The sequence below is a fragment of the Siniperca chuatsi genome, linkage group LG5 (genome assembly GCF_020085105.1).
Source record: "Siniperca chuatsi isolate FFG_IHB_CAS linkage group LG5, ASM2008510v1, whole genome shotgun sequence".
Classification (NCBI taxonomy): Eukaryota; Metazoa; Chordata; class Actinopteri; order Centrarchiformes; family Sinipercidae; genus Siniperca; species Siniperca chuatsi.
Window position 1 is genome coordinate 23712682 of NC_058046.1, and position 12242 is coordinate 23724923.

General features: G+C 38.6%; 1 protein-coding gene across 1 annotated transcript; it reads left to right on the forward strand.

The window, feature by feature from the left end:
- The first annotated feature begins 1654 nt into the window (after positions 1 to 1654).
- ptger4a (prostaglandin E receptor 4 (subtype EP4) a) lies at positions 1655 to 6166 on the forward strand. Its single transcript, XM_044197845.1, has 2 exons — positions 1655 to 2794; positions 3337 to 6166. Exons 1-2 carry the CDS (start codon positions 2012 to 2014, stop codon positions 3859 to 3861), a joined length of 1308 nt encoding a protein of 435 aa, XP_044053780.1. The 5' UTR covers positions 1655 to 2011; the 3' UTR covers positions 3862 to 6166.
- Positions 6167 to 12242: the final 6076 nt, after the last annotated feature.

Genomic DNA, 12242 nt, shown 5'->3' on the forward strand with positions numbered 1-12242 from the left:
AACTAAATAGAGGAGAAAGAATAATGTGCAGGTTGAGTATCAAACTTCACTGCGTTTTTCTCTTTGCTGTAGAGAGACTTTGCTGATGACAGTTGTGTTCTTCACTGTTTACATTCTTCTACAATTCAAGCTAGCAAAGCTACCGAAAACTAGCCTAGTGATGCCTTCAGCTGTCAAGAGACTCACAGGTATTTCCATTAAAGCCATATAAAGTCATGCTAAATCAAAGATGGTGTAGGAATTCATTCCCGCTCACCAACTGAGGTTCTGCACAGCAGCATTGTGCTGCCATTACTAATGTTGGATCATTGGCTGTTCCAATACAGTAATGCAGCATTAAAGTTTCAAATCCAGATAAATCTTAAGAAGGTATCTGTTTATACATTTTTTGTGTGTGTAGCATGGAGGGGGCTACAACTGTGCAATTCTGTATTGTATAATGACAAATAAAGCAGAACCTTGAACCACAAGTCAAAATGTCAGTTTTAGCTGGATTTTGAAATGTTACAAAGATTTGCTCCTGTTATAAAAGCTCCATCACAAATTATATTAAACAATCATTTAAAACAAGTACAAATAGGTAATTTGCATAGTTCATTGTCATAGACATGTTTTACGACTAATTTATGAAAACCTGCAAACCCTGTTATTAATTATTAATTGTGTATATAGTCATCAGAATCATAAATAATAATAACAATAAATAACTCACTGTTATTAACATGTTTTAAAAAGTCATTAATCTAAATGGTGCTTGTCTGTATTGAACATAAATAAAATACTTTTCCGATAAGGCTTCCTTTCTGGTCCACCTGTGGTTATTCAAATTAACCACACAGCTCACAGTGCGTTTACATACACGGGAGATCGCCGCTTCTTTCTTTTCATTCTGGAGGTCCAAATGTCTGGACGGAGAAATATCTGATTCCAGAAATGTTGATAAAGACATTTTTATTCACACAGAGTGAATAATCACATTTTGTTTTGCAGTTTAAGTCACAAGACCTGTTGGGGACACTGGTGTCATTACTGTCTCTCAGCAGGACATCATGTTTATTTGCTCTACGATAAATGATGGAACAAATTACATTATACTGTAGTCATTTGCATGTGTTTTGATTGAAACAAAATGTGTTAGAGGGCTGAATGATAATGGCCTGCTAAAATGTTCTTATATGATCATGGAAACAGTCCCTTCAGCTGTTCTTCTAAGAAACACAATACTTCATTAACTAGTGATGCTTATCATTTTTCCAAAAAGGAAGCATTTGTACTGAGACTGTGTCCATGTCCTGACAGGTTCATGAATATATTTGCTTGAAATTTGGTGAAGTGATCAGCATTAGACCCGGGAATAATAGATTAGACTGTGCTGAGCCATTTGACATTTTGTTGATTTTTATCATAATTATTTATATTCATTTTGCTTTTTTTCCCACTTGCCTGCAATGGTAATTTGAAAACACATAAGAGATTCTTAGAGTTTTTAGGGTCTCACTTTTGTAACTTTTTTTACTTCTTAATGTTAAACCATGTTGTTTTTTGCTCATTTGCTGTGAGTTTAGGTTGGCCTCTGTTTGATGGTATTACAAAATATGTTCAAGGCCTTTCTGCACCAGACTGAACAGCTGATGAGGGCTGTGAAGTGAAATGAAGGGGAGGGACTGAACCCTGCAGGAAGCTTGAAGGCAGAGACTTATTTCAATGAAGTCACTGGTGTCTGTTGACTGCTTTTATCCCTCTGTCCTGGTGAGTGAAATCTGCTTCTGTCTTGCAAAGCTAGCTGAGGATCTAATACCAAAACACCAGCAGCAGCCACATGGTGCACTGCAGGGGGATGGACGTTGTTTAGAAGATGGTTTTAAGATAAGGTGCAAACAGATTTTTCTGATTTTGACAATGTTGCTCAGACTTCTGTCAAGTGCAAATAGGTTTCCTGCTCTGGACTGGAAATACTGGCGTTAAGAAAAGTTGTTTCACTCGTCTTGAACTGCGCTTGAAGGACATAACAATGAATAATCAATCGATGACAGGGAGGACCATGGTCCCGACCATACCATCTATTATGTTCATTTTCGGGGTGGTTGGGAATGTCATCGCTATCGTGGTTCTTTGTAAATCTCGCAAAGAACAGAAAGAAACTACGTTTTACACGCTGGTGTGTGGACTGGCAGTCACGGACCTCCTGGGCACACTGCTGGCCAGTCCGGTCACCATTGCCACTTATGTGAAAGGATCGTGGCCCGGAGAGGACCCGCTGTGCCAGTACTTTGGATTCACCATGCTTTTCTTCTCTCTGTCGGGGCTCAGTATCATCTGTGCCATGTCGGTGGAGAGATACATCGCTATAAACCATGCCTACTTCTACAATGACAATGTGAACCAAAAACTGGCGGGTTTGACTCTCTTGGCGATCTACATCTCCAACGCGCTTTTCTGCGCCCTGCCGATTATCGGCTTTGGACAGGTGAAGAAACAATACCCGCAAACTTGGTGTTTTTTAGAGTGGAGGAGCAACAAGACCAGCGATGCCGTCTACTCATATATGTATGCGGGTTTCAGCTCTCTTCTTATTCTCGCCACTGTTATCTGTAACGTGCTGGTGTGCGCGGCTTTGATCCGGATGCACCGGCGATTTGTGCGCAGGATGTCGCTGGGAACCGATGTGGGGCGCAATGTGGACCCGCGAAGGAGAGGACGCAGCTTTGGGCGTCTGGCTGGTGCAGAGATTCAGATGGTCATCTTGCTCATAGGCACATCGGTAGTGGTGCTTATCTGCTCCATCCCACTTGTTGTAAGTTCTCTTTTCTCCGCTCTGTGGGTTATTTCTGTTCATTAGCAAGTTTCATGCACGGCTCTTAAATGCCATTTTTTGGACATAAAATAATTGGGTCATGCATTTTGATCCAAATCCAAGTGAATGATGATAAATTAAAGTTAAAACATATTCATTTTTGCACTAAATAACTTTTTCCTTGCCCCTTTAAAGCTACTACTCTTGTATTCTCCTCTTTGCCCATTCTATCCATTACGCACGTTTTACGCAGGGTTCTTTTACGCAGAAATAAAGTTATTTTTGTACATGGAACAATTTGTTCATCCAATTTGATCCAAATCCAAGTGGATGATTAGAGAGGAAAGTTCAAACATATTTCTATTTGGATTAAATTACCTTTCCCTCCCTGCTCTTTTGCTGCTCCGTTGCTCCATGTTTTTTATTAGTGTCTTTCTCACTCTTCCTCTCAGAAACACACATAAGCACACCCACAGCTGCACACTCAAACATAGTTTAAAAAATGTATTCATCTGCTCTGCCTGTACTCTCTTTCCTTGCAGGCTCAGGTGTTTTTGAACCAGTTGTATAAGACTCCAGTGGAACTGCGTTTGGACAAAAACCCTGATTTACGAGCGATACGCTTCGCCTCCTTTAACCCTATTCTTGACCCCTGGATCTACATTCTGCTCCGCAAGGCTGTTCTTCTCGAGCTCATTGAGAAAATCAAGTGCTTATTTTGCAAGATAGGAGCACGGAGGCAACAGAGACAGGGAAATTTCCACTGTATAGATGCTCATCAACTCTCCTCGGTCATCTCCAACCGGGACTCCCAGACCTTTCTCTACCTACCAGAGGGAAAGGGGGTGTATACTGGAAGCTGTCATAAAGCAGACAGACTCTCTGGTTCACGAGCTTCATCGGTCAGAAACTCGCAAGCTTCTTATTTGTATGAGCAGGGCAGCGTTGAGGCTCAGAGTAGAGAAGGGGCAAATGTAATCAGGGACCTTTCAGCCCTGCCATGCCCAAAAGACCCAGAACTTCAGGTATGGTTGAGCACTGAGATGGTGGAGGAGAAATGCATCTGACTCAGTTCGCTCTGAGATAGATTGTCTACTGTCTTCTCCAAAAGTGAACTTTTACACCTCTGAAAAATGGGGGAAGGCACATAAAAATAATAAATTACTCTTCTTGTGAATTCGGGCACATGAAGCAAGAAAGAGAAACTTGAAGTGTTGTGAGCTTTATTGTCCTGCGTTCTCTGTTTCAGCACCCAGCTACCTCAAGTGATGACTATCTCTGACTGTGTGAGCAGAGTTTGTCATTTTGCCCAAAACAGATGTTGTTCTAACAGAGATGACCCACTTCTTCATGACTCAAGTGTCAGTGATGGAAACACTATCCCTCCTAATTTCAGCTACTTTGTTCAGTCATTGTGGAAACCGTTACTGTAAAGTAGATGAGGCCAGTAGTTTAGAATAATTGAATCACAAGCTTGTGGTCAATATGATAAATGAAAACAGTATTGAATGTGATCCTTATGAGTAATCACTGGCATGTGTGCTGCCATTGTAAGGATTGGTTTGTTTAACAAACTCTATTGTATAGTGCTTTTTGAAGGACATGTGTTAGTTCCACGACCAATGTACAGTGCAGTATTAATATGTGGTGACCACCGATGTTTTTGTTCCTCAGCCCTGGAATACACAAAAATATGTCATCTCAAATTATAAAAAGATTGTTTTCCATCTTACAATGAGGGTACAAAGATTCCTGTGCCATAGTTATTAACACTAAATTATTTAAATCTGACTGGGAATGTTGAACCTTTTTCTCACAGCCACAGAAAATGTGGTGTAAACCTGTTGACAGATGTAGCTTAATGTGGAGTATTAAGATGAAGATTTTTGAAAACACCTGTCAGCTTGAGAAAAATGTTTTTTTCTAAATGATCAATGTTGTGTAAAATATTGTTTGTAATAAAATTATTTTTCTCTAGGAGAAGGTTCTAGTTAATAAATCACAACTCTAAAGGGATAATCCACCCTAAATATGTATTTGTGCGCATTTATTAAATTGTATGAGTTATGTAGTTTCATCAGTATTCATGTATCGCTATTTTCCAGCACTAACATCCAGAAAATCAGGTCTCAAATCAATAGAGAGCTTATTTACAAAATGTTTTGTATCACTTAAGGCTTGCAAATAACAATTATTCTGCTGATTATTCTGACTTAAACGATTCATTGTTTAGTCAAAATGTCCGAAAATTGTGAAAAATACCCATCACAATTTCTCAAAACCCAAGGTGATATCTTCAGATTGCTTGTTTTGTCAAACCAGCAGTCCAAAACCCCAAATATATTCAGTGTACAATGATATAAACCGAGAAACTCTGAAATAAATCTAATTTCTGAAGCTGGTACCAGCCAGTGTTTGGCATTTTTGATTGAAAGTGGTACAAAAAATGAATCCTTTATCAAAATAGCTGCTGGGGATTAGTCATTTGTCTAATTGTTTCAGCTCTACTGTCAGCTATACACAATTACACAAAAAACTGAGGTTACTTAATTATACATCCCTAAATTTAAAGTTTGTAAAAGTGCTATTTTTTTAAACAAGGATTAATATTATCCTGAGATCAGTTTTTGTGATACTTTTCTTTGCCGCATTTTTTTCCAATGGCAGAAATCCTCTTTTTAATGCCTTATAATGTTAGTCAATTGACACCTTCAGCTGCTGTCTTACCAGTCTATATAATAGACTGAACTTTTGAACTCCTGTTTGTTCGAGCTTTTCCACTCAAATGAGCTTTATGTTTTAGTTTCAGCAGCTTTGAGGCACATAGTCTAACTCCTTGTCCCTGTTATTAAATCAGCTCCAGATTTTTACTTAATGTCACGGATTACATTCTTGCCTTTCTCGTTTCTCTAGTTGCTGTTAATTTTAGACAAGCTTGTTCATGTGCATTAATGCTGAGAATCAGGCCCCTCAAGATTGTACAGTGTAATGATATTTAGTTAAAGGTAGAGTTTCACATACAAGTGGCCTATTTAACAAGGTCTTTTAATTAATTTTTTAATCCGGTCTTTAAATTATGCACTTTACTTTGTATTTTGTTTAAAATATAATGTAGAATTAATGTGGACATTTACTTCAGCATTGCTTTTTTTATTTGCTGTTATATCACTTCCTATCTGTAAACATGACTTGGTGTGTGCCAAAACTGAGCAGTAATAACTGAGAACTTCTCTGTGTTCAGGATAATGAAGTGTACGCTTTATAATGCAGCTGTAAATTAACAGCCACGCTATTGTTTCACAGCAAACATGACCTTTGACATGTCTTCATATGTTGTCAACATAAAGCGGAAGTTAATAATATGAGCACCAAGTTTCTCACACTAGTTTTTCTGTTTTTGTTTGGTGAGATCATCTCATGACCCCCATTAGCACAGATAAATTGCCCTGAGAAGAGCAGACTACACTTTTCCAAATATTATAGACAAATAAACAAAAATTTAACACTCTGGGGTAAGGTTACATAAAATTAAGAAAAAACATCTGTTTTGGAAATGTGTCAGACACACAGAAACTGAGAAAAATAGAGAATCTTAGTCTAATGGAAAATCAGGGTCTTAGGAAGGAGACCTGGCCGAGAGAGCTTCTCTTCTGAAACAATAAACACAATCTAAGGCTCCAATTCATCGCAATTAAGCTTAAACAAGCAATGCAGTGGCTTAGGCAAACACTTTGCAGAGACGCCTAAAAGACAGAGTGTCAGAGTATCCTCCAGACTCTGGAAACAACACACATTAATTGAATTAAACTGTGAAAAATGGGATTGTACTGTAGCACTGTGTGCATGGAACAAGCCCTCCGCTTCTCAGCAATTTGATCCTCTTTGCTCTCACCAGAGTCTGCCATACCTATTGAATGTATAAATGGACAACCAATGAGGCTGATATTTACCTTCTGTGTGAACAGGTGTACATTCACATCCAATACAAATGAGCTGTGGAATAGCCTCACTGACCTCAGTCTAACACAAGTCTTCTCCAACAGTCAGCAGTAAATGAGGATTATTTGTTGGATATGTTAAGGTTGGAGGTAAAACGGTGTAGTCCCTCATTCGTCCAGAAGTGTTCCATCGTAGAAAAGGTTTTAGTCGTAGTCATCTGGACACTGTTTTCAGAATCAAGACGTTTGGCTGGTCTGAGAACTCAGAAATTATTTAATTAAATTTCTGAGTTCTCAGACCAGCCAAACGTCTTGATTCTGAAAACAGTGTCCAGATGACTACGACTGAAACCTTTTCTACGAAGGCTGGAGGTAGTGATGCTTGGGTAAGAGGATCCTATGTCGTATACAACTTGACATGAACGTTGTTAAAACAGTGGAGGAAACCTGTGAAGCTGCTTTACATCAGCAGGGTCCTTCAGATGCTCTGCAGCCTGTCCCCTCTTTGCTCACTGATAAACAGCAGCTGCTCCTCCTCGTCTGCAGCCACACTCAGTTGAAAGGAACACTGAACAATCACAGTCTGGAAATATGCCAGACCCAAAGCAGAACTGATGCAGGAACTGATGAATGTCTTACGGTGGTATAATACCCTGTGCTTCTTCCCCTCAAGTGATGGAGAAAATAGGAATGAAATGTAATTCAGAGACAAAACAGTATTCTCTAAAGTGTCTTTGGTTTCTCTCACATTAGTGCGAAGATCATCCATTGTCCATGTGACACCCATGATGCAATGTGATCTTAGTGCAAATATACTATGAGGCCTTATTTGGTGATACATTTGAATGCTCAAAGGGTCAGTTCACTTAAATTACAAAAATATATTTTCTCACATACCAAGCAGATAGTTTTGGTTTTATTTTCCCAGCATCTGAGATTTCTGCTGTTACCTCAGACAGTTTTGATGGGGACTATTTTTACGGTAGAAAGAAAACTGTTCACAGAGAGGTCTGTGGTTTCTGCAGAGCGACATAGACACTATATCTGTAAAGACATGTTGCTGTTGAATTTTTTTAATGTAATTTTTAAATGCTGTGAGCGCCACAAATGAAATTACATTCACCTTCATTGTATTAAAGGGACACCCCACCAATTTTACACATTAAGATCGCTTTACTCATCATGAGGAGTGATACTCAAACTGTGAAAACAGTTGCATAATGTTTTCTGTGGCTCTAGAGAGATCTCTCTAAAGTCTGACAAAATATCTGGGCTTGGGCTTTAATTAAGACTTTAAATGTTTACAGAAAGCCTGCGTTACAAACTCGAGGTGTGGAATTAGACATTTTGGCAGGGAAAGTCTGATGAAAAATGCTACTGAGTTGCATTATGGAAATAGTGGATCCTCATTTTTGGACCCTTACTAGAAACTAAAAGTCAGGATATCTTGGTCTCTGCTGCACAGATTTTGACCCGACTTTTTGTCAAGTTTCTCAACTTAATGGAAATACAACACAAAATTTCTGAAGTGCACCATTAAGTTTGTGCCCGGAATCTCTGACACCAGGAAAGATAAACCCCAAACTATTTGCATGTATAGATACCACTGAAAGTAAATGAGAAATACGTTTTTTTGCAATTTGCGTGAACGGACCCTTTAACTTCAACTCAAAACCAAAAGTGTAAAAATTAGCTACAGTGCGGTTGTGTCTTTCATGTTTGCATGAGAGGAAACTGCTCACAGTCATTGTCATGTCTTACTATTAACTATATAGTTTATTTTTTATTTATTGTAATAAAACATATAAATGTATTCTAATCTGTCTTATTTTAATTAACCCCATTGTAGTCGGGAACCTTTTCTGCAAGGAAGACCTGGCCGAGACGCAGCAACAAAATACAACATCAGTGAAACAGAAACACTCAAAATAGATATACAGTATTTTTCTTTTTTGGTAAAATTTTGGCTTTATTATCACATCTATGTTTGAATCTACTAACATTATGTGAAGTAGCTCAGTACAGCCTGGCCGTGTGTTCAGTCTGGTATAGGGGACGGCAATGTGAACAGCTCCAGGCTAGGAAGTATTCACCCTCCTGACTCTGTTAAATCCCACATAAATATACAGTATGTAGAGCGACTTATTTCAAAGATTTTACAGCAGAATCATGTACACCAGCAAGTTTCCATGAAATCAGCAGCTAAGTGGAGACTTTGATCTCCACTGTTATATGATACCCAAGCAACTAGGAAAAACTTAACCACATGAGATGACCTGTCAGACAACAAGCCAATCAGACACAGATGTATGGATAGATGTACAGACATATTTTTTTGCTTTTAAATGGGAAGTAAAGTAGTTTTCAAAAATAATAAAATTAACAGCCTTATTAGTGCTCTGAGTTCTGTGTAGAAGTAGATAAAATATTTACCTATGATTAAAAGCTTTTGCCAGGAAGTGTATTTTGCTTCCAGTAGAGAGTGTCCAGTGGAAATGAAAGCATTATACCATCTGGTGATGATGCTGATATGTGTGAGTGTGTCATTAAATATGTGTGTGTGGGTGTATTCGCAAGGGTCACATTTATCAAGGTGTTTTGCACAATCCACAGTGGGTCAAATCATTTCAGGGGGTTTAGAGTCCACTGAGTCAGTAATATCCAGAAATTTACAATTCAGATCAGTCACAGACCTCTCAAGAAATGTTTTTATGAGTGTATAAAAAACCACATATTACTGAGGAAATATGCTGCAGGAGGTTCAAATGAAATATTAATGACTGAAATCAGTGAGTAACCAGTGATCTCAGTTGTATGTCTTCCTCTTATATTGAAGACAAAATATAAAAAGGGTCATATGTGACAAAAAAGGAACAAGAAATCACACATACAAATGTAAAAAACTGGGATAAAAGAAAAGGATACAAATGTTAAAAAGATAAAAGAAGGGCATCAACCCTGGATCAGTTTGGGATCTAAAGCTCACTTATTAACAAATTATAACTTGTTTGTTTGTTTGTTTAAACCATACAAAAACTGAAGGGTAGAAACTACACGTTGCAGTGTTACAGAGGGCTATGTGCCAGACTATCTCTTGGCCAGGCGCAGTAAATCCTGGTGTTTCAGGAAACTGCAACTTGTTTTTAGATTTTGGCTTTTGTTCAGATCAAAACAAGATTCAACATGTTCCTCGGAGAGGTTTAGAGGTGCTGGTAGGTGGATTTTGTTACCTTTGGACAGAGCCAGGCTTGTTGTTTCCCCTTTTTTCCAGACTTTATTCTAAGCTAACCAGTTGCTGGCAGTAGCTTTATATTTACTGTATAGACATCAGTGTGGTATTCATCTTCTCATCTAAAATGAATTTAATAATGATTCACTACAAATAAGTGAAAAACAGTCTTCATTGCTTAGCAGAAACAGCCACCGCAGATGCAGTTTAAAAGTTGCTTGTGTCAGATTTGAGCACAAAATGTGATGGTAAACAGTTTAACCACACAGTTTCAGGTCCACAATGAGGTGTTCCAACAGAAAGTCATGTGCTCACACAGATACTTGAAGCCAGCAGCGTTTCCCAGCTCACACCACTGTCCCTGCCAACGCTGCTCCTCAGTCAGTGACTGAGCACTCAGCATTTTATTTTTTACAGCCCCCTAATATAAGTATTTTTCTCCTTCGTTTCTCAAATAATCATTATCCTCTGTGATCACCTATTACATGCTGAGTAGAATTTCCCATCATCAATTCTCCGCACCAAAGCAGGTTAATTTGACCACAGAGCTTCTCCAGATGCTTTAGGTTGAGCCGCTGCTCTGCCTGGGAATCAGATTACGCCGCCTCACTCTGAGGTTTTCTAACAAATGGTGCTCTTGAACAATGTTGATGGCTTTAATGCTGCTTATATCCTGATTTGTTTTAAGATTTCAGCACCTCATAACTCAAACTCAGTTGCTCTGTGTGCCAGCGTTAGCATTAACGTATTGATACTAACGTATCATTCATTAATCACATGCTGTATGAGCAGGAAAGCAAATGTGGTTCTGAATCTATCATTATATTATTATAATACCCAGGATTAATTAGTTGTTTTTACCCAGTGTTAGTGTTATTTTAACAACCAAACTATAATATGTTATTTTTTACCCATTTTTTCTGAAAAACTGTTCATATGACATTCATTATTAACAATCAGTAACAAATAGTGACATATACATTTAAAAAGAGCTACGGTAGAGTAGATTTTACAGTAACAGTTCAAAACCATACCATATTTATGGTAAATAACCAAACTAATACAAAAAAACAACATTAACACTGGGTCAAAAAACCCACTGGTATTGGGTGGTTTTCTACCCATGGGTACTGGGTAAAGTTAGCTAGTTAAATTATTGCTTTGCTTTGGTGACTCAGATTGGGTCAGTTTTGACCAGATTTTTACTGTGTATGCTTTTTAGGATATTGTGATTTATATACAGAACTTTAGTCACGAGTCCCTGCAAATGCACTCTTTGCATGTCTAATACTGATGCTGCAAAGGAAATTTTTTTATGTCAGCTATTTGAAAACAACCTGTATCTTGTCAGTTGTGCCTCTGAGCCAATGTCATGCATGGGAACCTCTGGTGAAAGGTACAGCGTACTGGAGAAACATGATTTAGTGGAGGGGTCATTTAGGCTACCAAGATAAAACAACAGCAACAGGCCATAAATCAGCTACTTTATGACAACCTGAAATGTTTTATGAAGTCACTGACTTTAAAAGGGCAAGAAATGAGTGGGAACAGTACGTTTCTGGGCATTTAATGAGCAAATTATTCTGAATATCATGCATGCTATTAATCATAATAAAATGTGTATTGCATGTGTGTATGTGTGTTTAAAGAGGTTTTGCCTGTACAGGTCGGGTTTCTTCCACTTGTGATTCTTGAGTTCAGTTCCCTGCCCCTCACCAAAGGCAATGAGACGGTGTCCTCATTTCCACTGCCCAAACCAGGGCCACTAATAGTCGGTGGCATAGATCAACATGAATGTAAGTGCTTTACCAGTGCTTTACTGGGAACAGAGAACAAGTGCGCTTACTTGCACACACTATATCAGATGTCGCCACTAAGTGCACTTTCAGCTGGCAAAAAAGTACCAAAAACGTCACGACATGAAGGAGTGCAGATGTGGAGTGAAGACATCTATTGTGGATATTCTGGTTCTGTTGCACCCTGTCTCTTTTGCTCCCACCATATATACATTAAGGGAAAGTGGGGCTTCCATGGTGGTTCTCTTCAAGCAACTCCGGAAATCAATTAAATATTTCAAAGTGTCCAAAGGAGACTGCACCTTTTTTGTCACCTGTCCAATTTCCTTTATCGTGCGCGGGTACCTGCTCCATATAATGTTCTTCCACAAGCTGAAACAGGCTTTGCAAGCTAAACAGACTGACTCACATCCCCTGGGCTTGGCCATGTCATCCTAAAAAGGTATTAAATGATCTCCCAGCTTGGAAATGACAGCAAACACAGT

Excerpts from the sequence above, each read along its gene's own strand:
- ptger4a (XM_044197845.1), top strand. The coding sequence starts at position 2,012 with ATGAATAATCAATCGATGACAGGGAGGACCATGGTCCCGACCATACCA. Across the intron at positions 2,795-3,336 it reads TCTGCTCCATCCCACTTGTT|GCTCAGGTGTTTTTGAACCA; the intron begins GTAAGTTCTCTT and ends CTTTCCTTGCAG.